This window comes from Podarcis melisellensis (assembly GCF_964234715.1).
Source record: "Podarcis melisellensis genome assembly, chromosome: 2".
In the NCBI taxonomy this organism is placed as follows: Eukaryota; Metazoa; Chordata; class Lepidosauria; order Squamata; family Lacertidae; genus Podarcis; species Podarcis melisellensis.
The window spans coordinates 122,526,916-122,543,477 of record NC_138529.1 but is presented as its reverse complement, the minus strand read 5'-3'; the positions used below and the strand labels follow the sequence as shown (position 1 = coordinate 122,543,477).

At 46.1% G+C, this 16,562-nt stretch overlaps 1 protein-coding gene across 1 annotated transcript; it reads left to right on the top strand.

Annotated features, from left to right (window-relative positions):
* Positions 1–399: 399 nt before the first annotated feature.
* Positions 400–10,367, top strand: LOC309363273 (vomeronasal type-2 receptor 26-like; the record flags this gene model as incomplete). The annotated part of the gene is made up of 7 exons (XM_081899378.1): positions 400–507; positions 3,138–3,186; positions 4,320–4,561; positions 4,661–5,470; positions 7,804–7,930; positions 8,591–9,527; positions 10,064–10,367. The coding sequence occupies 6 exons, from the start codon at positions 400–402 to the stop codon at positions 9,487–9,489; spliced, it is 2,235 nt and encodes a 744-aa protein (XP_081755504.1). The 3' UTR covers positions 9,490–9,527; positions 10,064–10,367.
* Between the last annotated feature and the right edge of the window lie 6,195 nt (positions 10,368–16,562).

The window sequence follows — 16,562 nt, the reverse complement described above, 5'->3', positions numbered from 1 at the left end:
CCTGGCACTTTTTGGGTGCAAACCAATGCTCTACCACTCAGCTATATCCTTTCCTCTTTGTCTCTGGAGCCAGAGCTGGAAACGTCTTTACAGGAGTTTAGGCTTCTTCTGATTAGCTGGCTATGGAGTTGAGAGGAACAGTCAGAGGGGACGTGTAGCCGGTGGATTCAGAATGATATCACTGCTCTTGTTGCTCCCTCTTGTGACCTACGGGATGCAGCAGAAGGCCAAATGCTCACTGAATCTGATCAGGGATGTCAATTACGTTGCGATTTTTTTTTTTAAATCATATTTTTATTAAATTTTACAAAAGAAAGTCACAAAAACAACAAACAACACACATCAAAAATACAAACAGAAAAACGGGGGGGGGGGGAGAGTCCATTCCCAGACTCTGACATGAGCTCCCAACCTGCAGAGATCATCTTGCAATGCAACGAAGGGTCTGTGGCCATGTTTTACGCTGCCCTCGGCTACATGGGCTTTCTGGCTGCCATCAGCTTCACGGTAGCCTTTTTTGCCAGGAAGCTGCCTGGGGCCTTCAATGAGGCCAAGCTGATCACCTTCAGCATGCTGGTCTTCTGCAGTGTTTGGGTGTCCTTTGTGCCCACCTACCTGAGCACCAAGGGGAAATACATGGTAGCCGTGCAGGTCTTCTCTATCTTGGCTTCCAGTGCTGGGCTTCTGGGCTGCATCTTCATGCCCACGTGCTACATTATTGTACTCAGGCTGAGCTGAACATGAAGGAGCATCTGACAACAACTAAACATGGCATTTGATATTTAGCACTGGGGGTAGGGCTGGGTCATTACATTTTGGCACCTGAAGCAAACCATAAAATGATACACAAAGGCACACACCAGGGAAGAAGGGGTGATTGAAGATCGACATTGGGAACAAGCGAGGAATCAAATCAACTTTACAAGCCTCGCTTGTCTACACATACAGGTACCTGTAACTATGCTCCATTAATTTCTTCACTGCCACCCATTCCCTCAGAATGCTTCAAAGAAATGAATGAGGTATAGTGGAGACTGGTGTCTTTGTGTTACATGGTTTATTTACATATATGTACAACCTGAGCCTGCCATAGAGAGGTTCACAGCTCTGACTCTCTCGCTTCCTGGCTTACTACTTTGCCACCCATTTGGCCTCTCGCACAGAGCCCCATCCTTTGTTTCTCTTAATGGCACCTTGCCCTTGCTATCACCTCACCAGGAAGCTAGCCTGGCTATTAGAAGGGAGACCAATCGTTCAGCCCAACCTCACTGAATTCATAACAGTATTAACAACTGAAAATCATTATCTAGCAGAGTGCATTCCAGTTGCTTAACAGCTTCCAGAAAAGCCATTGTTGTTGTTTGTTGTTTAGTCGTTTAGTCGTGTCCGACTCTTTATGACCCCATGGACCAGAGCACGACAGGCACTCCTGTCTTCCTCTGCCTCCCGCAGTTTGCTCAGACTCATGCTGGTAGCTTTGAGACCCCCTTAGCCCCTTTCAATTGGTCCAGAGTGGCAGAGGGAGTTTGGGAACATTTTAGGCAAATCCTCTATACTCCTTGTTGACTTGTGAGGTAATCTGATTATAAATTTAGTTTCAAACTGTCACTATTTTTTATTAAAGCTAGTTGGAGCTTCCACAAATGCCTGTTATGGGGCTTTGCCTCAGGAACAAAACACAAAAATACTTTGAATCCTCACATGACAAAACTCCTGAGGTAATTTGTATTTATTCAATTATTTTAATGTGCCCCCCTAGAAAAAGGAACAACCCTTCCCTCTTCAGACCTTGCGTGGAAAGAGGGCAGCATTTCTCCACAGAGAGACCATTTGGGCATGACCTTTCAGCACCCTCAGGGAAAAAGAGCGGGAGACTCCCATGTGTCTGCCCAGATGGTTCATATATCCCTGCTTGTTCTGAGGAGAAAAGTTTAACTTTTTCTCCACAGAAGCATCCAAATGCATGGCACCACTCCTTGGCCTAAACACCCAACATTTTAGGTCTGAAAAACGAGGAAGAAAGACTGTGCCAAATGTAGAGGGTTATTCACCACAGACTAGTCAATCTCCCAAACTTTTGATTAACACCATTTCCAGCAGCTGACAGACTGCATCAGATACAGCATCAGCTATCAAGGCAGGAAACTAGTAACCAACTGAAATGGGGCTTTTTTTCCAGCTGGAGCTTTGCCGGAACAGAGTGGGTGCCATTGCTATTATAAGAGAAAGAGTGATGCGTTCGTGGTGAGTTCTGGCACCTCTTTTTCTAGAAAAAGAGCACTGAACTTTACCCTGATGGGAAGGGAGGGAATCCACTCAGCCAGCCAAACAGTTTGGAAGGCTTGTGGGAAAGTACTGCAAGAGGGTATTGTGTGTGTCAGACTGCATACGCACGGTATCCTTAAAGGGGCATTTAAATAACGCCCCCCCATCCCTTGTAAATAAGGCTGGCTGTAAGCAAGAAGATAGGCAGGTGGCGGGTGGAAGAGGCTGAGGTTGGTGTGGCAGTGCCCTAGTTGTCTTACTGGACAAGCCTCCATTGGTCATCTGGACTGATCCAGGTGTAGGGTTTTTCTAACGCTCTTGTCCGCAAAGTTCAGGCCAAACTCAAACACCTGACTGATGACAAACTTCATGCCCAAGTGCTATATTATTATTCTAAGGCCTGATCTGAATATGAAGGAGCACAAGATGACAAAACACTAAAGATGGCATCTGATCTTTATCAGAGCTGAACTCTAATAAAGAGGTCGAAGCAACATCTTGCAGGAATGAACTCTCTTGTTCAGGTGTGGGAATGACACGGAGCATCTCCTTCAAGTTATGAAAAATAAGATTCCGACTTTTATTTTATTTTATTTCTGTATAGAAATGACCAGGAGAGATTTCTTCCCAAATTCTCTGGCCCCGTTCTAATGCATTCCATACCATTTTATACATTGATAAACCACATTCCACAAATTACATTAAGTTTAAATTTTCTATCCAATCCAAATACTAGGTTTCCCTCACTCCATTTTCCGTATAAGGAACTAACCCATGTGATTGCTCTAAAGTTACCACAGTGGAAAGCATGCGTACTGACTACCAGTTTAAGCAAAGGGGCTTCCTCATGATCTGCTAAAATTTTATTGCAGGATCAGATTTCACCTCCAGTTACCAACCACATCCTTCTGAGCATGCTCAGTAAGTCAAAAGCTTATATGGTATGATTCTCTAATACAGACTCTCCTTCATTTGAGGTTTTAAAGAAAAGGTTGGGTGGCCACAGTCCATTTGTCCACTGGCTGTATGGACTGACCCATTGGTAGGGCTCTTCAAATCCTATTGTCACAAAAGTTCAGGCCAAACTCTCTCTCACACTCACACAAACACATGGCTGATGTCAGACGGAAAGTTGCATCTGCTATCCCTCACAAACACATTTTTCTCCAGCTCTGTCCCTTCCCCTCAAACCTCAAGGATGTCACAGAGATGAGCTTTCTCCCTATTGTAATTACGGAAATCATGGTGATTTTCTATAGCCGAAGCCCAAGAGAGATTTATGGATGTTGCTCAGGCTTCAGAGTCAAGGCCAACATGAGGTTACTCATTGCATCATTCCTGGGGGAATAATATCTGTGTCGGAGGCAGAGTGAGTCAAGATTTAGAGCAGGTGTAAGTGGGGGAGATGTGTGTGTGATCTTTAAAAGCTCTGAAGTCACCAGTGTCCACTAGCTCCATGGGTGATGACACTGCAGCTTTGGTCTTGCATGAGATTTCCCTTGCATAAGTTCACAGGAGAGGTGCAGGAGCTACTGCCAGAATGGTATCCCTGCTGCTACTTCTACTGGTCCTATTGATGCCTCACAGGGTCTTTGGAAACCCCAAGGCAAAATGCCCCCTGAATCTGATCAGGGAAGAAAAGGGAGCGCTGAATTACTTCCGGCCTGGAGACTTCCTCGTTAGTGGGATCATCTCTCCAAAACAATTTTTCGATCAACTTCCATATGTCTTTTCTCAGCCCCCGTTAACTAGGTTTGATGAGTAAGTAACTGTATTCTGGTGTCTCTTATGCTTCTTTACACACACACAAACACACACACACAGAGAGAGAGAGAGAGAGAATTCGGAAGCAGAAAATGGATTTTCACCTTGAAACAAGGATATGTCTCTTCTCACGACAAACATACAAGCTGTTCTTCGGTGATCAAATCACAATTCTTTTCATTAAATGGTGAAGAGCAGTTTCAAATGGTTTAATTAATCTGTTTATTGCAGTTTATTGCAGTCAGCTAGACATTACTGGCACATTTTGTCTTTCCTGTTCACCATCCAAGAGATCAACAGGGACCCCAGGATCTTACCCAACCTCACCCTGGGCTACAACCTCTATGAGAACTTTTTCGATGCAAGGATGACTTCCGATGTCATGTTAGACCTGCTTTCGGGTGGGGAAAGCAACATCCCAAACTATACCTGTGGAAAAGGGAACAATAACCTGCTGGGTGTTCTTGAAGGGGCCAATTCTGTAATCTCAAAACAGATTTCGACCATGTCAGGCATCTACAAAATCGCACAGGTATGAAGGACAGAATAAAATCCAACTTTTTATTCAGGGGAGTCAAGATCTGCATCCTGAGACCAAAACAAATCACTAATTTCTCCCTTCCCTCACTAGATCAGTTATGGCTTTAATGCTCAGGCTATGGATGATAAATCCCAGTTCCCTTTTGTCTACCGGATGCTCCCCAAAGAAGATATTCAGTCCCAGGGGATTGTCAAGTTGCTCCTGCATTTCGGATGGATGTGGGTTGGCCTCTATGCTTCGGACAATGAGAATGGAGAAAAGTTTGTGGGTGCCCTGTCATCTCTGATGATCCTCCGTGGAATCTGTGTTGCCTTCACACATAGGCTAGCAGAAAGCAATCCATATCGATCACTCGGGCCAAAGGTGCCATTTATCATATGGAGGCAAGTCAATGTATTTCTTTACTATGAGAACACTTACACGGGATGGGCACCAGTCATGGCACTACAAAATATAATCATGGGAGGAGCTGGGGCAAGAGTTTGGATCACAACAGATTTTCAGGACATCAACATGAATTTGCATTCAGCTCCAAAGGATTTTGAGAACATCCATGGTTCCTTCTCCTTTGTAATGAACACCAAAAAACTGACCAAACGTGATTACTATGCACCATCTTCATATCTTCTTTATTGGTTTTGGAGAAAAGCATTTTATTGCTTATATTCGAAGCATACCTTGTCTGTGAAAGGTCGGACAAAATGCACCGAGAAGGAGAAGCTGGAGACTCTGCCCCAGGAGGAGCTGGAGAGATCCCTGTCCCAAGACAGCTACAGCACTTACTTCCATGTCCAGGCCGTGGCGCACGCTTTACATGCTGCATGTTCATCGAGATCAAAACGGATGCCGAGGATGAGTGGGACAGACAGTTTGGGGTGTCAAAGTCTACAGCCATGGCAGGTATTTCCTTTCACCTTTTTGCAAACTTCAATCCATCCTCACAACTGTGAAATAAGATCTAGTAGCAGGACAAGAATTTGTCCTTTCCTGAGGCAAATCCAATTGATGAGGTTCTGGTGCAGATAAATATTTCTGCCCACCATGGGGATTTCATAAGAAGACCATCCCACTTTCCTATGGTTACTCCTTAGTGCTCTGAGAGGAACCCAGTCATCTTAACTGTGAGTACTGTGTCCAGTTCTGGGCACCACAGTTCAAGAAGGACACTGACAAACTGGAACGTGTCCAGAGGAGGGCAACCAAAATGGTCAAAGGCCTGGAAACGATGCCTTATGAGGAACGGCTAAGGGAGCTGGGCATGTTTAGCCTGGAGAAGAGGAGGTTAAGGGGTGAAATGATAGCCATGTTCAAATATATAAAAAGATGTCACATAGAGGAGGGAGAAAGGTTGTTTTCTGCTGCTCCAGAGAAGCAGACACGGACCAATGGATCCAAACTACAAGAAAGAAGATTCCACCTAAGCATTAGGAAGAACTTCCTGACAGTAAGAGCTGTTCGACAGTGGAATTTGCTGCCAAGGAGTGTGGTGGAGTCTCCTTCTTTGGAGGTCTTTAAGCAGAGGCTTGACAACCATATGTCAGGAGTGCTCTGATGGTGTTTCCTGCTTGGCAGGGGGTGGGACTCGATGGCCCTTGTGGTCTCTTCCAACTCTATGATTCTATGATTAACTGATGTTGGTGTGTCCTCATCTCCTCCTCTGTCTCTGCTGGCCTTCAGTGAGCAACTGCAACATTGACAGAGCAGGGACACAAGCCTTCTGGTCACACAGGTCTTCCCCACGATGCTGAGATGTACACTCATTTAGCTTTTTCTATTTTAATGTTTATATACTGCCCTTTGTTCTCTCTCTCTCTCTCTCTCTCTCTCTCTGTGTGTGTGTGTGTGTGTGTGTACACTGGTTGGTTTATAATATATCAACAGAACGCAATTACTAAAAGTGCTGAAAGCTTCAAAACAATACCAACTGTGTATAGGATAAAACAGAAGAAACCAAGTATAGCCATAGCAAGGACCTTTTCCACGTACTAAAAATACTTATTGAAACAAAGATATTAAATAATAGGAACTTTCTAACTTTGTGTCCATGTGCAGAAATTAGCACCAGGTGTGTAACAAAGCAGCAATTGGCACAATTGGCCTGGTTTCTGTTCTTCTCCAATATGTTGTTTCCACTAAGATGCACACTGCGATGGAATGACTGGCTCTCAAATTGCTGTTAAAATTCAGTAACAAATCACCCCATATGTCCATTAGCATAAGCCAGGCATAGACAAACTCAGCCCTCCAGATGTTTTGTTACTTAATTCCCATCATCCCTGACCACTGGTCCTGTTAGCTAGGGATGATGGGAGTTGTCGTCCCGAAACATCTGGAGGGCTGAGTTTGCCTATCCCTGGCATAAGCGTTGATTCTGCATTCACCGCTCTTGTCTCCAAGAGCTCTAAGAGCTCTGGCCAGCTGGTCATTAATGCGCAGAGTGTCCAGGGCAACCCAATCAAATGGGTGGGTACAAATATCATCATCATCATCTAGGTCAGTGGTTCCCACTGGGGGTCCATGTAACCCACCCAGGGAGTCTGTGGCACCATTCACATTATAAAAACACTCTGCCTGCCTGTGACTCTCAGCAACTTTCATTCCAGCTTCACCCCTTCTTAAGAGCAACCCAGTTTTCTAATACCTCCATGGGTGGAATGTATTTGGATGAGAATGGGGATCTGCCAGGCAACTATGACCTTGTGAACTGGGTGGTGTTTCCCAACAAGTCTCGTGCCAGAGTGAAAGTTGGTCGTATCGAAAGAGAGACATCCACTGACACAAAGTTCACTATCAACCCAGATGCTATTCTGTGGCCCCAGAGGTTTAACCAGGTGGGGGAAACTTTTTCTATATGGCATCTGTTGGTATGTATTAAGTTGTGGAATAATTCACACAGGACTTGGACTGCAGTCCTTTGCCCAGTGCAGGGGTGGGAACTGGCATACAAGGGTGTCCCCCTCATACCGGGAGCCCCATATCAATGAAATGGACATGGAATATCCACATTCCATTTTGAAATCTGGAAATTTGGGTTTGACAGTGACACCATATATAGGCATAGAAACAAGGAACAATGAATGTTGAAACAGGCAAGGAAACACACCAAAGAGGTTTTTCAGGAATGTGCCAGATGTCCTGGCAGGGCTAGTGGTCCATGAGATGCTGTTGGGCCCATTCCAGACTCTATAGAGAGAAATTGTCCCCTTGATGCACCTTCCTCTCTTTGTGCTTAGACTGTGCCTTGCTCCAGATGCACTGAAAGCTGTCACCCTGGATATTTCAAGGTGATCCAAGAAGGGGAGCCGGTTTGCTGCTATGTTTGTTCTCCATGTGCGGAAGGGACCATCTCCACCCAGGAAGGTGGGTGACTCCAAGAGAGAGGCCATTTCTTGGGGGACTAGAGAGAGGGCGAAGATTCACTCAGATACATTTTCTGTTGAGATCTGAGAGCAATTTCTTAACAAGGATCTTGGGCTGAATCTAGACATACCAAAAACGTTTCAGGAAAATGTGTTGTAAACATAATAATGGGAAATCACTCTACAGTGTCATCTGTGTCACAGTGTTATAACACATTTTAAATGCTTTAAAAAAAAAAACCCACTGTAGCTGAGTCCCCTTCAGAGTTTGTAATCATCACCCCATCAGAGTTTGTAATACCTTAACTGCCAAAGCTGAAGGTACAGAAATGTGTCTTCAACCAGGCAAAGAGAGTGGGAGAATGAAGACAGTAGACACACCTCTGGAGGATGGTCATTGCCTCTCAGCTTTACCTACATCCCAAGGGGATGAAAAGTGAGAAAAATCTTGTGTGTCAACTCTCTGTCCTTGGAGGAAAGGAGGGGTGCAACAGTGAAAATTAAATAAGTACACAGATAAAACTAAATAAGTACACAAATAAAACATTGTTATTTCCTGAACTCCAGAACATCAGCACCCCCCCTCCCCCCAAAAAAGTATTAGAAGCTCCAAGGTTATGGATGGAAGGAATACTAAAGCCACTCTTTTTCTCATTCTCAGATGCAACGCACTGCACCAAATGTCCAGAAGATCAGCATCCAAACAAGGACCAAGATCAATGTCTTCCCAAGACTATCAACTTCCTAGACTACGAAGAGAATTGGGGGATCCTCTTGGCTTCCCTAGCCCTCTTCCTGTCATTAGCTGCAGGCTTTGTGTTGGCAATCTTCATTAAATTCCTAGAAACTCCAATAGTCAAAGCCAACAACAGGGACCTCTCCTACATCCTCCTCATCTCCCTCCTGCTCTGCTTTTTGTCCTCCTTCCTCTTCATTGGACGGCCAAGGAAAATGACTTGCCTTCTCCGACAGACAACCTTCAGCATCATCTTCTCTGTTGCTGTCTCTTCTGTCTTGGCTAAAACCATCACTGTGGTTCTGGCCTTCCTGGCCACCAAGCCAGGGAACAGGCTGAGGAGATGGCTGGGAAAGAGTCTGGCCAACTCCATTGTCATTTCCTGCTCCAGTGTCCAAGGTCTCATCTGTACCATCTGGCTAGGGATCTCTCCTCCATTCCCAGACTCTGACATGCACTCCCAGCCTGGGGAGATCATCCTGCAATGCAATGAAGGGTTTGTGGCCATGTTTTATGTTGCCCTCGGCTACATGGGCTTCTTGGCGGCCATCTGTTTCATGGTAGCTTTCCTAGCCAGGAAGCTGCCTGGGGCCTTCAATGAAGCCAAGCTGATCACCTTCAGCATGCTGGTCTTCTGCAGTGTTTGGGTGTCCTTTGTGCCCACCTACCTGAGCACCAAAGGGAAATACATGGTAGCCGTTCAGGTTTTCTCCATCTTGGTCTCCAGTGCTGGGCTCCTGGGCTGCATCTTCATGCCCAAGTGCTACATTATTGTACTGAGGCCTGATCTGAACACGAAGGAGCATCTGACGACAAAACACTAAACATCAGATCTGTAATAGGGCAGAACTCTAATACAGCGGTACCTTGGTTCTCAAACGCCTTAGTACTCAAACAACTTGGAACCCAAACACTACAAACCTGAAGTAGGTGTTCCGGTTTGCGAACTTTTTTGGGAAGCTAAATGTGCTCCATTTTGAGTCTTACGCTTCCTATTCGAGTACCACACTTCTGTTTTGGGTGCCACAGTTCCGTTTTGAGCGTTATGCTGAGGTCTGTCTGTTTTTGTTATTTATTTTGCGTTTTGTTTTTGCAGCTCCATTTTATTTTTGCGACTGTGTGGAACCCAGTTCAGCTACTGATTGATTGATTGATTGATTGATTGTGTGACCGCAGTACATTGTTTATTGCTTTCAATTTATGGATCAATGGTCTTGTTAGATAGTAAAATTCATGTTAAATTGCTGTTTTAGGGGTTGTTTTTAAAAGTCTGGAAGGAATTAATCCATTTTGCATTACTTTCTATGGGAAAGTGTGCCTTGGTTTTGGAACGCTTTGGTTTTGGAATGGACTTCCAGAATGGATTAAGTTTGAGAACCAAGGTACCACTGCAAAGAGTTTGAAGCAGCCCCATGCAGAATTGAACTCTCTTGTTCAGGTGTGGGAGTGAATGGAGCATTTCCTTCTCCTGTCACCCTCTGAACCATATATTTAATTGGACTTAATTTAGGGCTAGATCCAGGGGGGTATGCCCCTAATTGGCCAGGGTTGGGTGGAGGAGGAGCTGTGTGCTACTTCTCAGTAGTAAGTAAAATACTTACTAAAATACTTACTAATTAATACTTCGTACAGCAGAATCTGGACCAGAACCATGGCTTCCTGTTGGGACAAAAAACATTTCTGGATGGGATCCATTCCACAATTCTGTGAAATATATTTGTGTTAATTTTTTTTATTAGGGATCAGATCTCCCTCCACCTCTGGAAAATGATCTGTATTGCAATCAGAGTGACAATATTAAGGAGAAATGTTTGTGGTGTTCATAATCAAACTACCCTCTATCCTGGCAGAATTCCTGGTTTCAATAATTATTTTAACTTTGTAATGCATTTTATTGTGTTTTAAGTTTTTGTTTCTTGTAACGGCTTCAGCTACAGAAATAAATAATATTCATATTTGGATGGGATCCAAGGCCTGCGGCTTTCTATTTTGCTTCTTTTTCCACAGCACAATAATTACTTATTTCAAACTTCCATACGTCATATAGAGTGTGAAATTGTTTGTCCTTCTTTTGGTTTATATTCAAAGCATCGTCCATCGTTTTCAGCAGGCGGTGCTGAGTTGTAGTGTTTCTCCAAGGAGTTCAACAGATCTGATGTTGTAAAGGACCCCTGACAGTTAAGTCCAGTTGCAAACAAAGACTCTCCTCCCTGAAAGAGAGGGGAGTGGTTGGGGACGGGAGCCCGAGCACCGCTCCTAGCAGGGGGCGTTGCCCCCTGCCTCCAGCTCACCTGGCTGGCACTCACGCCCCCCCCCGGTGGCCATCCAACCAGGTTCCATGGGGGGGGCGTGTCCAGCAGCCTTTATGCTGCAGTGCCAGCCTCCCCCCGGCCTCATTTCTCTTTGTCGTCCTCTGGAGGCCTTTTCAGCTTTGGCCCAGGAGCTGGGAGTTCCCCTCACAGCAGATAAGGCCGACCATCAACGGATCTTACTTGCCTGGGTATAGAGCTTGACACAGCAGCTCAATCCGCCCGCCTGCCAGTGGGAAAAATAGTTGCCCTTAAGGAAGCAATTCGTCAAACCCTTCCCAAAATAATAATAATAATAATAATAATAATAATAATAATAATAATAATAATAATAATAATAATAAAAGTCGCACTTAGACAGGTCCAGTCCTTGCTAGATCATTTCAACTTCGCATGTAGAGTAGTTTCCCCAGGCCAGGTTTTCAGCGGGCCTCAAGCATCCGCACCATAGAGTAAGACTTCTCAAGTCGGCCAAGGCGGATTTTGAGATGGGGATCAGATTTCTGGAACACTACAACGGAGTCTCCCTATGGCTGGAAATCCTTAATTTGGCCTCTGATTTCCAGGTCCACTCCAATGCGCCTTCTGTGCCCGCCTAGCCAGGCTGTCAGTTGGTCTTAGACACCCGCACCACAGGGTCTGCCTCCCCAGGTCGGTCAAGGCAGATCTGGAGGTATGGACGACTTTTCTGTAGAACTACAATGGGGTATCTCTATGGCAGGATGTCTTGAATCTGTCAGCAGACTTCCAGGTCCAATCGGACACAGCTGGGTCCTTAGGCTTTGGCTTGTACTTCAAGGGGTGCTGGTGTGCACTACGATGGCCGACGGCATGGCAAGGTCAGGCCATCACGCGGGATCTCACCTTTCTTGAGTTCTTTCCAATAGTGGTGGCCGTTCACATCTGGACAGAAGATTTTCGAGATCACCCCGTGTGCTTCAGGACCGACAACCTGGTGGCCATGAACATTCTAGCCAGGCAGTCATCTCGGTCTGAGAGGATCTCCTCCCTTCTGCGGGCGTTCATCCTTCGGTGCCTTGAGTACAACATAATATTTAAAGCCAAATTCGTACCCGGAGCCAATAATGACATAGCCGAAGCCTTGTCTCGATTTCCGATACCTCGCTTCCGGTTGCTTGCACCTGGAGCACAACTGTTGCCTTTCCGGAGCACCTGTGGAACGTGGGAGACGCAAAGTGATACAGGGAGTATTGGCGTCCGTGGCACCCTCCACTCTCAGGTCCTACAAGAAGGCCTGGTGTGATTTCCTTGGTTTCAGGTCTGGGTTATCTGGGCTCTCACATGACGTACCTCCTACCTCTGACGATGTCTTGCAGTACCTTTCCCATCTCTATGATCTGGGACGTGCTCCTAAAACCTTAAAGATTCATGTAGCCACCATCAGCTTCTTTTCAAATGCTACATTTGCTCATGACCTGGGTAGCGACTTCTTGATCCGTAGAGCCATTGAGGGTTGGGGCAGGTTACAACCTCACAGGGCCGACGGCCGTAAGCCGATTCCTTCCGAGTTGTTATCACAGACACGCATAAAACTCAGGTCAATTTGCTACGCTATCGCCTTTTTGGCGCGCTTAGAGTTGGTGAGGTGGTGTTTGAAGTTAGTGCACGAGGTCCAACACGCGGCCTCCTGTGCGAGGACGTGCAGTTGTCCGATTCTAACATGACAGTGCGTATATGTCAGTCCAAGACTGATCAGGCTGGTAAGGGTGTCCTAGTTAAGCTCACGGCGTCGGCACAGCAGGGCCCATGCTTGGTAGAGGACACTAGGCGGTACCTCTACCTCAGACCGCCCAGCCCGGGTCCATTTCTGGTCCATGAAGATGGGTCACCCTTGTTGAGGCACCAATTCACCAGAGTACTTCGCAAGGCTATTGAGGCTTGTGGTCTATCCTCCCAGGAGTACGCTGCACACTCATTTAGGATTGGCGCTGCAACCACGGCCGCGCACCTGGGGCTACCGGCGGACAGGATCAAAGAAATGGGCCGGTGGGAAATCCAATGCTTATAAGTCTAATATGCGACCTGCAGCGCTTTACCCTACTTATCCGCCTTTTCTTTTCTGTCTTTTACCCCCAGCTATGCTCAGGAGAAGCGTGTGGAGTTGCGTCCACAGTATAGTTCATTGGGCCCGCGTACAAGCGGTGAGCTGCGGCCTTGCACACAATCTTGGCCTTCCACATGGTGTTCGAGTTTCCTGGTTTTCGACAAGAGGCATGCGTTGGGAGGAGCTTATGCCATTGCTGTGGGAGAAAGTAGCCAAGTGCGGCCCTCCCGACATCCTTGCAATTCATTTGGGGAGAATGACCTCGCCAACAGAAGGAGTGTGGACTTGTTGTGGAGCATAAAAAGAGACTTGAATGCATTTGCAGCCTTGTGTCCCAGAACAACGGTGTTCTGGTCCTGCTTCTTGAAAAGAACTGTTTGGCGCGGTGCGCAAAGCTGTATGGCCATTGAAAGAACCAGGAAACTCGTAAATCGGGCGGTAGCCCGTTGGGTGCGCTTTATGTATGGCCGAGTCATTTATCATGACCGTATCCGGATCGGCGACCAAGCTTTATACCGGAATGACGGCATCCACATATCGGATCTGGGGATCGACATTTGGTTAGCTAGCGTCAGCAGAAGCATCTGGGATTGGTTGCAGCGTTGAAGGTATTGGCGGCGAGCCTTTAGCTCGGGTGGCGGTTAGGCATTGGAATAATCTGTTGTGGTGTGTTGAAGTGCTAGGTGTGGCCATCGCCTATGCCTTCAATTTCTAGGGGTATTCCGTTAATGGAATCTGGCGGTCGTGTATTCCGTCCGAAGCCTGCTTGGCGGGAGGCCATGGCACGACCCTCGGTGACATCAGGGGTGAGCCTATAGTTGGATTAGCATCAACTGGTGATGAACCCCTGGTGAATAAACCCACTTGTTTCGCGATCCAATGCCTAAGCCAATACCTTTTCATTGCTGTAATCAATAAAGTTGTGGCCTTTTCTAGCCCATTAACCTTATATCACGTGTCCCTGTGTCTTCATTTTACTTCGCGGGGGTCGGTTCCTCGAACCACAAAGACTCTCCTCCCTGAAAGAGAGGGGAGTGGTTGGGGACGGGAGCCCGAGCACCGCTCCTAGCAGGGGGCGTTGCCCCCTGCCTCCAGCTCACCTGGCTGGCACTCACGCCCCCCCCGGTGGCCATCCAACCAGGTGCCATGGGGGGCGTGTCCAGCAGCCTTTATGCTGCAGTGCCAGCCTCCCCCCCGGCCTCATTTCTCTTTGTCGTCCTGGGCGAGTCACCCACCCTCCACTCCCTTTGAGTTAGGGCTTAGGTCATTGGCCTTGCTATGGACCTTAGGTTGGTCGCCCCGGTTGCCCGGGGGGCCTGGTAGGAGTTTTTCCATTTGGCATTAGGCTTTTTGGTTTTTTCGCCTACCTCGTAGCAATCGTCACAACTTTTTGGTGGTATTGGTGGGTAGGTTAGGCATTGGAATAATCTGTTGTGGTGTGTTGAAGTGCTAGGTGTGGCCATCGCCTATGCCTTCAATTTCTAGGGGTATTCCGTTAATGGAATCTGGCGGTCGTGTATTCCGTCCGAAGCCTGCTTGGCGGGAGGCCATGGCACGACCCTCGGTGACATCAGGGGTGAGCCTATAGTTGGATTAGCATCAACTGGTGATGAACCCCTGGTGAATAAACCCACTTGTTTCGCGATCCAATGCCTAAGCCAATACCTTTTCATTGCTGTAATCAATAAAGTTGTGGCCTTTTCTAGCCCATTAACCTTATATCACGTGTCCCTGTGTCTTCATTTTACTTCGCGGGGGTCGGGTCCTCGAACCACAACTCTGTGGTTGCGGTGCTCATCTCGCTTTATTGGCCAAGGGAGCCAGCGTACAGCTTCTGGGTCATGTGGCCAGCATGACTAAGCCGCTTCTGGCAAACCAGAATAGTGCATGGAAATGCCGTTTACCTTCTCGCCAGAGCGGTACTGTGGCATCTGAATATAGACTGCATTTTTAATCAAGACTTATATTGGCTTATATCTTGATCAGGTTCCTAAATTAAATGGGCTTAGATTTTCAAAATGTTTCATGCCAGGCAGAAAAAACCTTGGCAAGAGGTTTTCTCCTAAGACAAGAGGGCCCCATTGATTTATGGTAGAAAAAACAATTCTCAAAGTCATAAAAAGGGAGAATTACATATGCTGCCCCAAGGCTGAAAAAACACTATTAAGAATGGGTAAATAAGTAAAATGATACCAATGGGCCTCACGTTAAACCTTGAGCTGAATTCTCTAAGGCCAGAAGCAAATGGGAAAAACATTTAGCTGACAGAAAAAAGAGAACATTTTTAGGAAATCTTCTAAAGCTGTTTCTTTCTCAAACTGAGAGAGTTAAAAAGGGCAATAAAATGTTGGGGAAAGGCAACTGGCTTGGCTGGAGAAGAAGCTTCTTTCTACTTTATTTTTAGGCTGGAAAGGGGGGTGAAAGGAGGAGTGTAAACTAAAGAGGCTTCTTTTAAAAGCTGTTTTTTACTGAGTTCCTTCCTTTTTACTTTGAGAAGCTTTATTCTTTTAAGAGGCTACCTATGATAATGTATGAAATATATTAGCTTAAATATATTGGCTTAAATGTAATTATGCAAAGGATTTAAGGAATGCTAGATTCTTATTTCATATGGTTGTAAGAGTTGTATTTATCCTGAAATTAAGTCAGCCACCAGCCTAGCCCCCCTGCCAGACAGAAGACGCCATCCAAGCACTCTTGATATATAGTTGTCAGGCATTTGTTTAGAAACCTTAAATGAAGGAAATCTTTCAATGTTGATGTGAACTCAAGATCCTTGACATCTGTTGAACATAAAAATGTAAGATTAAACATTTGTTTTAGAAGGCAATAGGGCAAGAGGTGAGCTGGTAATTAAGATTCCATGTAAGATATATTATTACTTATATGTCATATATATAGCTCTTTGTCTCCCTTATAAGGGCAAGGAAATGGGTGTATCTTTTGTGGGTGTATCTTTTGTGATTGGTTCTACCAAACAGCCAATAGGAATTCCAACCAGGCTGATTGGACAGAGGCAGCCACAGGAGGAGCAAAGGGGGCTGGATTAAGGGAATATAAGTGCTGGCCAGAATGGCAGGAGGCAGGCCAGAGCTTGGTAACCATATACCACTGTGCCTCTCATTTATTTGTCTGACAAATAAATTAATATTTTAATTTCTCTATTGCTGCGTTGAATATTTCATTCCAGCTAAGCGTTAACCACAAGCAGAGGTGCTACATTTTATGGTGCCCTGTGACTCGGATAAGTGGTCTGCTGGAACGCAGCCCCTTCGCCCTACTGGGCAGGGTACAAGAGAGAGGACAACTGCTTACCCAAAGCGCGCACTGGTAAATTTTTCCAGGGGGAACGCAGAAGACTCGTCTGTCTGATACCCTGCTCACTGGCGGCGACGGAACCGGGGGAAACAGGGAACCAACCAAGGGTAAGTGCACAAAGGGATTTTTGGCCCTCCAATTAATTAGGAGGAAGAGAAGTCTTGATCAAACTTCTGCGTCTCAGTAAGGGGAAACTGAGTACGCT